The following is a 15,941-nucleotide window of genomic DNA, read 5'->3' as shown; positions in this document are numbered from 1 at the left end:
TTCCACCATTGCAGCCTCTCAAGGCTATAGCGCTAGCTGTTGATTGATGTGAGGTTTTTACTTTGCAGAGTTTGTGGTTCGGGTTTTCTTAAGTGGGTTTGGTTATGGTGAATTTGGTCCAGCCCAAAATAATTAAATGGGTTTTGTATATGCTACAGAAACTAAGACTCTGAGCTAAAGTACTGTTAGCCCAATATAAATGATAAGTTTGAGGCGGGTTTTACTTTGTAGACCCAAAAATTACGTGCTACTCTTGCTAAGCCGACTTATTACACATATATAAACTGTAACACAACACTAACCCTAATTAATATGCAGCATCTCTCGTCTTCTCCCAAAAAAAAAAAAAAAATGCAGCGTCTCTCATATTCTCAGACGCAGAGAAACAAAGGAAAAAACATGTCAAACTATTTGCCAGTAGAGATAATTGAAGAAATTCTTGTAAGACAACCGGCGAAGTCATTGATGCGATTCAGGTCCGTTTGCAAGACATGGTACTCTCTCATCTCTAACTCTCGCTTTGCCACCGCTCACCTCGCTCGCAGCAACCAACGCCCATCACCCTATTTTCTATTTGATCAACGTGGATGCCGCGGAAATCTACGTTTTAGTTTGCATGGCAATCCAGCCATAGACTCATCAGATTTCCCTGAGTTCCACACTCCATATGAGGATAGATATGCCAACTTCAAAATAGTCGGTTCAGTCAATGGACTAATTTGTCTGGTTGCAAATAGTGGAAATTTTATCCTTTGGAACCCTTCTATTAATAGATACGTGAAACTTCCAGATCTCCGTCGTACACTATATATTTGTTGCCATGGCTTTGGATATCACGCCCCAACTAACGAGTACAAAGTGGTGAGAATTAGGTATCCGGAGGGGGGCGAGGATACTCCTCTTGTGGCTGAGATTTATAGTTTTAATAATGGTGAATGTCGCCTTTTGACTTTCTCACCAAGTGCTCCTTTTATTCTTCGACCAGATACTGCCTCAGTTTTTATGAATGGGGCATTGCATTGGCTTGTTAATCGGAAGCAAAACCTCAGGTACAATTTGATTATGTCTTCTAATTTGGGTGATGAAACTGTTTTTTATGAAGTGCCTGTGCCTAAGGTTTTAGAAATAGAAAATTATCAAATTATTCAATATTATTCATCAATAGTGGGAAAAAATATTGCCATGCTTAACGGATTACTTGCTCTACACGGAGGGGTGCGTTCACCGCAGTTGGCAAAAAAGCATGATGTGTGGGTGATGAAAGAGTATGGAGTTGTGGAATCTTGGACTAAGCTATACGTTATTAATATGAGTGAAAGATTGGGAAGGGTGATAGGTTTCAAGAAAGAGAGATGGGGAAGGGTGATAGGTTTCAAGAAAAATGGTGAAGTTCTTGTAACTTTTCCAGATAGATATCCATCTTGCAAAAACGACTTGTCTTTATACGAACCATACAGTCAAAGAAAAATATGGAATCTTCAAATCAATACAGGTTGTTTCTATTTGGATAATTACGTGGAAAGCCTAGTTCTATTGGATGTTAAAAGAGCAAGAGTTATCATAAAAAGATCAAGAAAAAACCAGAACAAGAAGAATATGAAGGTGGCCCGGATACCTTAAAACAGTTTTGTATGTGCCTTGAAAATCCATAAAACAACACTATAGAGGTCTTGAACTTTTGGTCAGTGTTGTACCCACAAATGCATGATATGCTTCATAAATTTTATTTTTATTTTTACAGTTACTTATTTTATATTGTTAAAGTTTTTTTTTCCCTTTTTGATAAGTAATAAGTTTTATTGATATCAAAAATGGACACTTTAGTACACAAGGAGTATACAGGTAAAGAGGTGAATGATTGGTTTCATAAAGCAAGTAACCAATCCAATAAAGAATTCTTTACATAGTAAGTGTGGTTTTGGTACAACTTATAAGCTAGTTTTTTGCTTTTGAGCTTTCATGTACAATTTTTTAAAACCTAACTTTTTCAAAGTACAAATATATTTTAATACATTTTCAATAAAAAGTTAAATAAGATGTTTCCAAACACATACTAAAGCACTATATGTCAATTTTCCGTGTGATCATCCATTCAAACTAGACCTGTCTCCCTATCTTGAAGGGAAATAAAACCTAAACCTATTTCATAGGTATTTATTTATTTATTTATTTTTTACATCTATTCAAACTTTGGGTAAACCGTAAGTTAAACGAAAGATAGAAAATGCACAACTTTTTATGACCATCGATTTCAAATCATGTATGTTTTCAAAATTTGAGTCCTAAAAATTGTGAATTTGCCAAGTAACCATCTTCTCTAAAGAGTTTAAACTCTCATAAAGATAATTAACCTAAGATTAAACTCCATTATATCAAAATATCAAGTGACAAGTACTTGAGTAGTGTTACCTGCTTTTATTTGTGAGACTTCAAAAACGCAAATGATTTAACAAGCAAATATGTTTTCTAGATTAAATAAATAAACAAAAACAAAAACTATGGTTTCCTCATTTTCAAACATACCATTGTTCTATTAATTTTAGACCCGGCTTGTTTCAAACCCCTAATGTATTATAATCAAGGGAAGGCATGAAGGAGCCCTTGACCATTATCATCAAGACTTTTGAGTTGATGCCATCATTGAGGAGGTCAAGAAGGTTGGAGGTGATAGAGGATTGTACAAGGATTTCTATAACCAATAATTGAAACTCAATTTGCAAGATTAGAGAAATCATTGTCCGGCTTACAATATTTCTTCAACCTGATTTGCCTTGCTTTGGATCAAGTACAACGGACGTTGATCTTGAGGGGCCAAGGCATGGTACAAATAAAGATAATGATCAGTGACCAAGAGATAATGTGCAGCCACTAAACTCAAGGATCAAAGGATTATAATCACATTCAAGTGGAAGAGATAAGTCATAAGATCACGTACTGAAGCTAAATCCTATACATTATATCTGTTGAAATTTTTTTTTTTCTTTTTTGTTGAATTTAAATTCTATAATCTGTACAATAACTGTTCTGTTGTAATTTGAAATTCACGTTGACGTATAAATATGCAAAATAGCTTCGTACCTTTTGGTACGGTTGAACAATATTGTATATTATATCTTCATTTATTTACAATGGTGAAGTAAGTTAACTATATCTTGCTTCTCAAAAAAAAAAAGAAAAAAGGTTAACTATGTCTATGGTTAAGGACTACAGAGGTTACAAGTAAAAACCAGAGTTATTTTATTTAATAATTTTTTTTATAATTTTTTTTTGTTAAATTTATTAGTGCTCTTTATCGGTACTGCTTTTATATTTGAACCCAATTGCATTGTTGATTTGGGCATTATCCATGCCTATTATTAAGATTCCTTATTTTCTTCTCTGTTTGTTAAATGTTTCAGACGAGAAGGTAACAATTATACTTATTTTTTAAGAAAAATAAACCAATGGAACCAGTTATCATAGTATGTTGTTAAAATTATTTAATTTCGCAAGAAATCAGACCATGAGATTGTTTTAATTTCGCTAGAAATCAGACCATGAGACATTGCTTTGACATGTTGTGGAAGATACATCGGGATTACTTAGGCTGAAAGTTTCATTCTTAAGTGTGTGACAAATCTTTGTGAGAGAACTACACCAGATTTTAGTTCTAGAATTCAGTCTCCAATTTCTTCACGAGAATTATTTGATTCACAAATTATATACATGTTACTTAATTATTACAATCGATTTTGCTTTGAAAACAATAGTATGAGAACAAGAATAACAAAATATTCCTTCTTCAAGAAAAGCTCACTAGTGAAGCTACTTTGTTACCACCGTTGTTGCCGACTATCTTTGTTTTTGAGAGCCCTCTTCCTTATATGACGGCCTTGGGGCCGTGCAAGCTAGACTACCTCCTCTTCAATTTCTTCCACCATTGCAGCTTCTTAAGGCTATAGCACTAGCTGTTGATTGTTGTGTGGATTTTCTTTGCAGAGTTTGTGGTTAATAGGCTGGTTCGGGTTTTCTTGGGTGGGTATTGGTAATGGTGTATTTGGTCTAGCCCAAAATAATTAAATGAGATTTTTATAGGCTATAAAAATTAAGGCCCCGCTTAGTTGGAGAATTCTAGTATCGTTATTCAATTTTTAGTATTATGGAAATACGTATTTGAGTGTTATAAAAATACGTGTCAGAAGTATTATTGTCTTTTAAACGCTAGTACTACGTCCACAATATTTTTACAATATTTTCACAATAAATAATAGGTAGTTAGTTGTTATTGGTTCAAATTTGAAGTTAATACTGAGATTACTTTTTTAACCTTACAATAACAATTAGTAACAACCTACTACTTAAAATTTATTGTAAAAATATTGTGGACATATCATTTCTCAACATTGAAAACTATTGTTTAAATACCGGTACCAAACAACCCTTAAGACTTTGAGGTAAGCTATGCCACCACTAAAGTTTTAGCTAAATATAAATGATAAGAGTGTTTTTTTTTTTTTTTTTTTTAGATGAATAAATGATAAGAGTTTGAGGTGGGTTTTACTTTGTAGACCCAAACATTACATGCTACTCTTGCTAAGCCGACTATATAAACTAACCCTAATGTGCACCATCTCTCATCTTCTCCCAAAAAGGGAAAAAAAAAATGCAGCATCTTTCACATAACAAAGGAAAAAACATGTCGAACTATTTGTCCCTAGAGGTAATTGAAGAAATTCTTGTAAGACTATCGGTGAAGTCATTGCTAAGATGCAGGTCTGTTTGCAAGAAATAGTATTCTTTCATCTCTAACTCTCGCTTTGCCACCACTCACCTCGATCGCAGCAACCAACGCCCATCACCCTATTTTCTATTTGGGCATGGTTATGACGGAAAACAACGTTTAACTTTGCACAGCAATCCAGCCTTGGACTTATCTGATTTCATTGAGTTTCACTGTCCGTATGAGCATGGATGGACCAACTTCAAAATAGTCAGTTCAGTCAATGGACTAATTTGTCTGGTTAACAATACAAAATTTATTCTTTGGAACCCTTCTATTAATAGATCCATGCAACTTCCAAATCTCCATAGTAGGCGATATATTTATTGTCATGGATTTGGATATCATGCCCCAACTAAAGGATACAAAGCAGTGAGAATTACATATTTGGAGGGACACGAGCCCGTGGTTGAGATTTATAATTATACTCTTAATAATGGTGAATGTCACCTTACTTTCTCAACAAGTGCTCACTTTTTTGTTCAACACGAGAGTGTCTCAGTTTCTATGAATGAGGCATTGCACTAGCTTGCTGCTAAGAAGAGTCAAAACCTCGAGTAGCATGCTTATCACAATTTTATTTTGTCTTTCAATTTGGGTGATGAGAATGTTTTTCATGAAGTGCCTGTGCCTAAGGCCTCATTTGAGAGGAGAGAATGGAATGGAAATAATAATTTTATAATATTCTTCCCTTCTCTTGTTTGAGAGTTTTAATGAAGGGAATGGAACATTCCCTTGTTTGGGAGTTTAAGTGGGAGAGAATGGAATGAGCAGGAGGGAATACTCATTCCTCTCTATTATCTTAAAACCTCAAATTTTCATTCCCTCCAAAATCCCTCCAAAATAGAGAGGAATTGGAGGGAATAGTATTAGATTTAATAATTTTTTTACTAAAACTCTCAAAATACCTCTATATATTTAACCCTTTATTTTAAAATAGGGGTCTAATGATAATATTGTCATAAAATAATTTCATTTCATTCCTTCTATGTTGCTCTCAAACAAGATTACTTACATTCCATTCATTTTCATTCATTTCCATTCCTTTATTTTAAAACATCAAATCAAGGTTACTTAATTCTATTCTATTCCATTCCTTTCCATTCCTTTCCTTTACTTAAATATATTCCATTCCTTTCCATTCCCTTATGATCATTCCATTATATTCTATTCTCTTATGAACTCCCAAACGAAGCCTAAGGTTTTAGAAATAGAAAAAAATGATCGAGATTCATTAATGGGGATAAATATTAGGATGCTTAATGGATTGCTTGCTTTATACGAAGGGGTGGAGGCAGGGCAGTTTGACGGCTACTATGTGTTGGATATTTTTATAAAAAATATAAATGCACTTTTAGTCCCTATATTTTGGGGTCATTTCTATTTTGGTCCTTACATTTTCATTTTACCACTTTTAGTCCCTAAACCAATTAATGCATGACATTTAAATCCTTACCGTCACCTAACTAACTGAAAAAGCTAACGTGGTTGATGGCACATTAAAATAATAATTAAAAAATCTATTTTAACATTAAAAAACCCATGTCAGCATCTAAAACATCAAACCCAGCAACGACATCAAAGCCAACAACGACATCAAACCCAGAATCAAAGAGCAAACCCAGCAACGACATTTTCCTTTATTTGAAATCCAAATAAAAAACATTTTGGTCATTGCTCATCCACTAGATTCAACTTACTAAATCTCTCTCTCGTCTAAAATGAAGCTCTCTTTCATCTAAAGCTCTCTCTCTCTCTCAGATCAAAATCTCTATCTCTATCTCTCTTTCGGCTTTCTCTTTGGATCTGGGTTTAGAGAAACAGATGGTAGGTGCTGGGTTCGACTGGGTTTGCTGGGATCTGGCCTTTCTCTTCAGCTTTGATCAGTGATCGTTGGTGGGTTTGACTAGGTTTGATCGGATCTGGGTTTAGAGAAAGAAATGGCTTCTCTGCCTTTCTGACGCAAAGCGAAGCCAATATGATCGGCAAAAACCCCTTAGTCATCGCCGTGTTCAAGGACCACCGTCGCGAGCTTCACACCACTCGGTCTCCTCAGTTTCTCGGCCTCAGGAACTAGCGCGATCTCTAGTTCGATTCCGATTAGGACTCCAATGTCATTATCGGTCTTCTTGATACCGAAATCTAGCCAGAGTGACGTAGCTTTTTCGATAGGAATCTTGGTTCGGTTCCGTCTCGGTGGAAGGGAGCTTGTTGGTGGGTGTTGGGTTTGACTGGGTTCGTTGGTTGGGATTGCAAGGTTTGTTGTTGTTGTTGGTCTGATCGGTGATCGTTTCTAAACATTTGGGGTTTGGGGTTTGCTGGAGATTTGGTTTTAGCGTTTGCTAGGAATTTCGCATTTTGAAATTTCTTTTTTGTTTTTTAAGTTATTAACTTGTTATGGTATTTGAAATTTATTTGATTATGGTTTGGTTTGGGAGTGGATGAGTTGGGTGCTTTGCTGGGTTTCTATTCTTTGGATGGTTTGGTTTGGTTGTGGTTTCGTGTGGGTTTTCCTGTGTTTGCTCTTGTTGATGCTCTTTGATTTGGTGATGTTCATGTTTTTTTTTTTTCCTGTAGGTTTGATGTTCATGCTCTTTGATTCTAGGTTTTGCTCTTTGATTCTGGGTTTGATGTCATTGCTGGGTTTATTTCTTAATTTAAAAAGAACATTGAAGAACAAGTTCTTGTTCTTAGATCTGTAATTTTTTGTTTTTAATTTTGATTTTAATTTTTTTATTTAATTAAAATTAATTTAGATGCTGACGTGATATTTTTTAATGTCAAATAGATTTTTTAATTATTATTTTAATGTGCTATCAGCCACGTCAGTTTTTTCTGTTAGTTGGGTGACCGTAAGGACTTAAATGTCACGCATTAATTAGTTTAGGGACTAAAAGTGATAAAATGAAAATGTAACGACCAAAATAGAAATGACCCCAAAATATAGGGACTAAAAGTGCATTTACACCTTATTTTAATACTCATTTATGTAAATTGATGATATCAATTACCCCTTAATGTCAGATATATTGATTGCTAAATTTTGAAATTCAAATATAATTCAAAATTTGAATAGCTATTGTCAATGGTTTTAGTTAGGAAAATTCCTGAAAATCAATGTGATTTTTAATTCCATATATTGACAGTTTTTAGTAAACTTTCCTTTATAAACTTTTGCTTTAAAATATTTCTTTTAATATATTTAATAGTAATGTTATAGATGGAAAGTATCATAAAAATTATACAACTATACATTTATATAATTGGACAAAACTTACGTACAGTATCTTAAGTGTTATTCCTTAAGTTCCCCTTTTAAAATTCAGTCATGTGACTACTTAACTAAAAAATATACTTTCATTCTATGAGAAAAAATCCATATGGCAGAATCTTAAAAGAGAAACTTAAGGAACAGCACCTAAGTACTATACCTAAGTCTTGCACCTAAGTCTTGCACCTAAGTCTTGCTCTATATAATTTACTGTTGATAGTTTATAGCATTACAACTTGCTTTCCATTCTTGGTTGTAATTATTGTGTATAGTCAAAGTTTCAAAAGATAATATTAATTGATATCTAAAAGCCAACCATGTTATGGGCTGTTATTTTATTTTCAATGGCATTATGACGCTAAAAGACAAACTTGATTTTGGCTATTAACTTGCCTTAACATATATACGCTGGCAAAAAACTATTATATATATATATATATATATATATAAAGAAACCTTTTGATTATATATTAATCTGAACCACTTTATGACCATTTAACATTAGCAGATGTTTTTATTCTTTGGCGAAGGACAAGCTACATGTCCAGCTTTATATATATGGAAAGAAATAAAAGTTTCTAAGACACATTATTTTTGAATTACAAAAGCTGCAGACTTTCAAAAACAATTTTTATTATTGTTCTAAACACTTACCATCTACTACTTCTTACTATTCACAAAATATATCTTTTACTAAATTTTCTGGGAAAAGAAAGTACTATAGAGAGCTTATATCCTACAAGTAGTGTAGGCTCGCAAGGATAATCAGCAAAGGTGGATGGGTTATTGTATCATGGGGACAGCGTGCATAAATTATTTGTCTAACTACATCGGATATACCGTAGATGGCACGATTTGTCCCAAGATAGTGATTTTGTCCACGCCTCATCTCTGCCACCTCTTTTGGTAAAATCATATTGTGTAATTCCAAGGAAAAATCAGGTAATATCTTTCCTTTATTTTCAACACTATGTTTGGCTAGGAAAAAAGCATGATGTGTGGGTGATGAAAGAGTATGGGGTTGTGGAATCTTGGACTAAGCTATACGTTATTGATCTTGGTGAAAGATTAGGAAGGGTGATAGGTTTCAAGAAAAATGGTGAAGTTCTAGTAACTACGCCACATAGCTAGACGTCCATCTTGCAGAAGAGACTTGTCTTTGTGCGAACCATACAATCGAAGAAAAATATGGTATCTTCAAATCAATGGCGTATCAAGTTGTTTCTATTTGGATAATTATGTGGAAAGCCTAATTATATTGGATTCTTGTTCTTAAGAACAAGAAGAATATGAAGGTAGAGATACCTTATACCAGTCTTGTACTAGTCTTGTAGAGATACCTTATACCAGTCTTGTACGTGCCTTGAAAATCCATAAAACACATCAATCTTAGAGTTACAATGCTATATAGGTCTTGAACTTTTCGTAAGTCTTGTGCTCACAAGTGCATGATATGTTTCATTAATTTTATTTTTATTTTTATAGTTACTTATTTTATATTGTTAAAGGATTCTTTACACATTAAGTGTAGTTTGGGTACAACTTATAAATTATCTTTTTTATTTTTAGTTTTTATGTACAGCTTTTTATAACCTAATTTTTACTTATTTTTTTTACTTATTCAAAATATAAGTATTTTTTAACGCATTTTCAACAAAAAAAAAAAAAAAACTAAATAAGATGTTCCCTGACACACACTAAAGCACTATATGTCCATTTTCTGTGTGGCCATCCATTCAAACTAGACCTATCTCCCTATCTGAAAGAGGAAAAAAAAAAAAAAAAACTAGACCTATTCCATAGACACATTTTTTTACATCTATTCAAACTTTTGGTATACCTGTAAATTAAACAAAAGAGAGAAAATGCACAACTTAGTTTACCAAATAATGAAGTTACTCCAAATTACAATTTACCAAGTAATTTAATTTCCAAAACCATGATCCTCAAGGAGGAAATTCATGTATATTTTCAAAACTAGATTCCTAAAAATTGTGGTTGTGCTTGTGTGAAACTGCCAAGTGACCATCTTCTCTAAAGAGACTATACTCTCATAAAGATAGTTTACCTAATATTAAACTCTATTATATCAAAATATCAAGTGACGAGTACCCAAGTAGTCCTACGGGCACAACATTTTTATAACAAATTGTCACCTCTTAACTTGCAAGTATTTTTTATAAATTGAATAAATAAATGAACAAAAACAAAAACTATGATTTCATCATTTTCAAACATACCATAGGTTTATTAATTTAAGACCCAACTCATCTTGTTTCAAACCCTAATGTATTATAATGGACCCAATTATTTCTTCAACCCGGTTTGCCTTGCTTCAGATCAATCTCAATGGACGTTGAGCTTAAGGGGGCGAGTTACAAATAAATTAAGGTAATGTGCAGCCACCAAACTCAAGGGACAAATTAAAGGATTACAATCACATTAAGTCGAAGAGTTAAGATCACTGAAGCTAAAGACATTATCTCTGTTGATTTTTTTTTAATTTAAATTCTACAATCGGTACAATAACCATTTTGTTGTAATTTGAAATTCACGTTGAAGTATAAATATACAAAATAAGCCCATATTTTTGGTAAGGTTGAACAATACTCTATTATTATATCTTCCTCTATTATGGTTAAGGAAATTCACGTTGAAGTATAAATATACAAAATAGGCCCATATTTTTGGTAAGGTTGAACAATACTCTAATAATAATCTTCCTCTATTATGGTTAAGGACAATTCAGGTTACAAGTAAAAACTTTCTCAAGGTCACTCCAATGTGGAACAGACCCCATAAAAACATCCAAATCAAATCCCGGCCGAACTAGAAGATATATAACATATGTAAAGTTTGCTATAGTAAACTTTACATATATAACATATCTTCTTTTCCTCCATGTTGAAGAGGATTGTAACAAAAAGTGTGTAACTTTTTTTAAGTTTCAGACATGAATGGCCAGTTTCAGATATGAATGGCTAAAAAAAAAGATTTGAATGACCATCTCATATTGCAAGGAAAATAACTTAGCTGCAGAGCTTCGACAACCCCATCTATTATATCAGGTTCCTTGAATGTTAACAACAATTTCAAATTTCTTTTGAAGCTTTGGAATTGCCTCATTGCAGCTTTCGGTTCCTACCAATCAAGCAATTAAGTTAACCCTTTTTTTTTAGGGTCAATTAAGTTAACCTTATGAGTCTATTCAATTAATATATAAATGTGACTTATAAGGTTGAACCACTGGCGTCTACATTTTGGCATGATTCAAGGTCATTATTGCATCGATCAGCTTCAAATCCAAGACAAACTTCTGCTATTCTCTCATCATTGGTGGCCACAATTTATAGTAGAGAGAACTAGATATTATAAATTGAGAGAGAGAGAGAGAGAGAGAGAGAGAGAGAGAGAGAGTTTACTTTTAATAAAATTTTCATGATGATGCATGCTTAAAGCATGTGCTAAACGAGAAAGTACTTAGTATCAAATGATACCATGTCAACGGTATCAAAACCCAATAAGTGTAAGATAGCAAAATATAGTATAGATAGTTATTTTTACACACGTTTCTCATTTATTAGATTTTGATACGGATAACGTAATATTATTTGATACAAAATACTTTTTTTGTGCTAAACAGTCATCATTTCAAAACAATTCAACTATTTTAGTTCATTCATCACTAGTTTAATCCTATATTTGATGCTTAAAATAGGTTCCCTTGCCATAAGTGAGAAGAAACATGGAGTGTAACTAGTCAACCAAATTTGCTAACATTAGAGCATTCTCATCAAGAATGCTATAAAATATAGCATTTAGCATATCAAAAAGTTACTTTATTCATTTTAATATCTCACTTTACAATACACCCAACATCAAAAGTCCTATTATTTTAACACTTCATTTAAATTTTTTTTTTTTTTATGCTTTCTTTATTCTTTATTCATTTAAATCAATAATTACATCCATTGTGATATGAAGTAGTCAACAAGCATGGGAACAATCGTAGTAGTGAAACACCATGAAACTAACTAGTTCTTTTGGCTGGAAAAATCGTGGAATTTTGCATATATCCAGTGCAGAAACACAATAAGCATGGGAAGAGAAAAGTGTTGGTCCCTCATTTGGGACGTGCTTTTCATTTCCTGAAGTATCACGCAATAGAATATTTACATCATTTTATAATTGTCACAGAAACCTATCCACTCGATCTAGTCGACCATGACAGTGTAAATCATAAAATATCAGATTCAGACTCACTGCAGCAGCAGTGCAGGTTAAATGCAAGAATTATTCCCTTGTTATCAAATCACACATATCGTTTGTTCATCAAATTACATCATACAGATATCAAGATAATCCTTCTATAAGTAAATTTTATTTATTAAATTATCTATACTTGACCACCGGATCAAGAATCATTGGTAGACAAATTTTTTTTTTTTAAAACAAATAATTTTTTTTTTTTTTTTAACATCTTGCTACAGTGGGCTGCTAGAGATAGCAGCCTACTGTAGCTAGATGTCAAAATTAATAGCATCTAGCACCTTTAATGGAGTGTGTTTTTTTTTAAAATTTGATATTAAAAAATAGCATTTAGCATTCTTGATGAGAATGCTCTTATTCATTTTGTAACGGATTGCCATTTAAAACTTAAGATAAAGTCATAAATAATGTGATTTACATCGCTACCTCTGGGTAGTTTGTTATAATGCAATCACTACTACGGCATTCAAGCCTAATGCTGCCCTTGATCTAGAGCAGGGACAACATTGGTAATTTATGATGAGACACAATGCAAATCTCAGTAGCCTTAGCTGCGTCAAGGAGACATAAAATGAAAATGCACTTCAACCTGAGTATCGGCTTAAGGAATTTTTTTTTTTCTGAATGGTCATTAAGAAACTTAAATTATAAAAATCTGATAAAAATAGGACTTTATATATTGACAAAAAAAACTCGCAAATGCATAAATTTTTACAATTTTTAGAAAATTTTATATTTTGAAATTGTTATATGATAATTTTATTATCAATGTTGCAAGTTACATTTATTTCAATGTACAAAACCAAACAATCATTCATCCATTGATTGTGTAATTCATTCTTTATATATTTTATTTCTGAAAATTTTCTTTCTATTATTGCAGTCACAATAGGAATGATCAAAACTAACTTCACAAACAAATAGACTAATAGAAATATGATATGCTTATGCGACTCCACTAACTATTCAACAAGGTAACCAATTCATTTAAGCTCTACAAATGAGTCATTGCTGAGAATATCAAAAATGTAATTTTGAAGATGACTGTAAAGTGTCTAGAAATTTTCCTTGGAAAAATCAAATGGATAGAACTCTGTTTGTTGGACTTTTTTTTTTTTTTGAAAGGGCCTCATCTATATATATACATACATACATATATATATATATATATATATAACAGAAACCTCTAAAACTCCCACAATTTTCCACGTCACCACTATTTTCTTTTTCTTTTTCTTTTTCTTTTAGGTTTTATATCTTGAGAGATGCTACGTCTACAACATTTTTACAACAAATCACAAGTGGTTAGTTGTTATTGGTTCAAATTTGAACCCAACACTAAGATTACTTTTTTGCCCCAACAATAACAACTAGTAACAATTTGCCACTTAGGATTTATTGTAAAAATGTTGTAGAAATGTTGTAGACATATCATTTCTTTTATATCTTATATATTTATTATTTCTCTTCAACGTGTAATTATCTTATCAAGTATTACAATAATTTAGATTAAGTAAAACTCTATTAGATATATGTTTCAAGAGCTTGAAAATTCTATTTCAACTAAAATTCTATAACAAAAATAATTTCAACAAATATAAACCTCTACCAAAGTCGAAATCCTTCATACTCACTCAAATTTTCACAAAGAAAACACACACAGCAAATTAAAGCCATGGTAGGAAGCATGAAGGTTCAAAATAAAGAGAGAATTGAAAGAGATGATGACAAAGACGAAGACGACATCAAAATAAAACTTCTACAACATCAAATCATACTTTTAGTTTCACGGAAATTGTGTCGAGGATCTTTATTCTTCGCAATACAATTCCCAATCCCGCGCCAATACAAGAGTTGCACATCCGTTGGCACAAAAATTGTCTTCCACTCCATGTTGACACATGGATCCATGCAACCTTTCGGCATGGTGTGAGAGAGCTTGATCTCTCCGTAAATACTCATCCTAATCAACCTTTGGAGTTGCCCCGGAGTTCCCAAGCCTCATGATTATGGACCTTCTAAATGTTAGTTATGCAAACTCTAACTCTCTCTCGTCTCCTCACTGCCTGTCCTGTCCTCCAACAGTTGCACCTAGCTACAAATTTGGACATAATTATACTCATACCAACGGTAATAACATTAACTTTAAGTGCATGTCGTTTGTCAAACATAGTCCATATCAATGCCCCAGCTCTTGAATTCTTTTATTTTTATGGTTATTTGGGCGAGGATGTTGGGTTGGAAAACCTTCCCAACTTGGTTAAAATAGCCCTTTCCAATGAGATAAAACGTGACAACAGTATTGAAGATATTGCAAAGAGGGTACGGGACCTCATGAGACCATTTTGTAATGTTGTGTCTATATGAGTTATGGGATTGAATTTCTTGAATTGTGTTATGATGATTGTTATATGAGATTATGAGTTGTAATCCTAGTTGTTTATATGTGCTAATACATGTAGCTTTAAGGTTTAATCAAGTCTCAAAGCTTTTGGTATGGTGTTAAAATTACAGTTTTTTTTTTTACTTTAAGGGTCCGTTTGGATACAGCTGAAAACTGAAAACTGAAACTGAAAACTGAAAAACACTGTAGCGAAATAATTTTTAAATGTGTGAATAGTATCGTGGGACCCATTTTTAATGAAAAAGTTGCTGAAAAGTGAAATTTGTGGGTCCGTGAACAGTACACGATGTGCTGTGATTGGTCCAAAAAAATTTGAAAAGTCAAAGTTTGCGGCTACTGTTCATTGAACAGTGCATGAACAGTAGCTGCAACACCCAAAACGCCCCAAAACGCGTGAAAAAAAAAAAAAAAAACGCAAACGCAGGATTGGGCAGAAAACGCCCAATCCAAACGCACTCTAAATCTGTCAATGACAGATTTGAGTCAGATGCATTACATAATTTTTAATAAATTATAGAAAAATTATTTTGAGCTGAATTTTTTATGGTACATACTAGACATATAAAGGCTTCTCCATATTTAATTTCAAGCTTTTTGGATAATATTAAGTGAACCAAAAATTTAAAAAAAAAAAAAGCTGACATGTTGCAAATTTAATTGGAAAGTATGATTAGAATTTTGAGACTTTAAGGAATTTACTACAAACTTTTGGCATGGTGTTAAAATTATAGTTTTTTTTTTTTTTTTAACTTTAAATCTGTCAAGGACAGATTTGAGTCAGATGTATTACATTATTTTTAATAAATTATAGATAAATTATTTTGAGCTGAATTTTTTATGGTTCATACTAGACATATAGGGTCTGTTTGGATAGAACTTATTTTGCTGAAACTGAAAACTTAAAACTGAAAATACTGTAGCAAAATAATTTTTAAATGTGTGAATAGTGCTGTGGGACCCATTTTTAATGAAAAAGTTGATAAAAAGTGGAGTTTGTGGGACCCGTGAACAGTGCACAAGTGCACTGTTCACAGAGGACCGGGTCAACAATTGCTGCTGGGGAGAATAAAATAAAAAAAAAAAAAAAAACGCAGAAAACGTGAAACGTAGACGCGCAACGCTCTATACAAACACACACATAAAAGCTTCTCCATATTTAATTTCAAGCTTTTTAAATAAAACTAAGTGAACCAAACAAATTTTTTTTTTAAAGTTGACCTATTGCAAATTTAATTGGA

General features: G+C 32.6%; 1 protein-coding gene across 1 annotated transcript; it reads left to right on the top strand.

Annotated features, from left to right (window-relative positions):
• The first annotated feature begins 399 nt into the window (after window positions 1-399).
• On the top strand, window positions 400-1,620 carry LOC115981054 (F-box protein At3g07870-like). Its single transcript, XM_031103242.1, has one exon. It carries the CDS (start codon window positions 400-402, stop codon window positions 1,618-1,620), a length of 1,221 nt encoding a protein of 406 aa, XP_030959102.1.
• The last annotated feature ends 14,321 nt before the right edge of the window (window positions 1,621-15,941 follow it).

The sequence above is a fragment of the Quercus lobata genome, chromosome 3, assembly GCF_001633185.2.
Source record: "Quercus lobata isolate SW786 chromosome 3, ValleyOak3.0 Primary Assembly, whole genome shotgun sequence".
In the NCBI taxonomy this organism is placed as follows: domain Eukaryota; kingdom Viridiplantae; phylum Streptophyta; class Magnoliopsida; order Fagales; family Fagaceae; genus Quercus; species Quercus lobata.
The sequence above is the reverse complement of the archived record's forward strand: the minus strand, read 5'-3'. Positions and strand labels throughout refer to the sequence as shown.

Coding starts and splice junctions, on each gene's coding strand:
- LOC115981054 (XM_031103242.1), top strand. CDS start 400: ATGTCAAACTATTTGCCAGTAGAGATAATTGAAGAAATTCTTGTAAGA.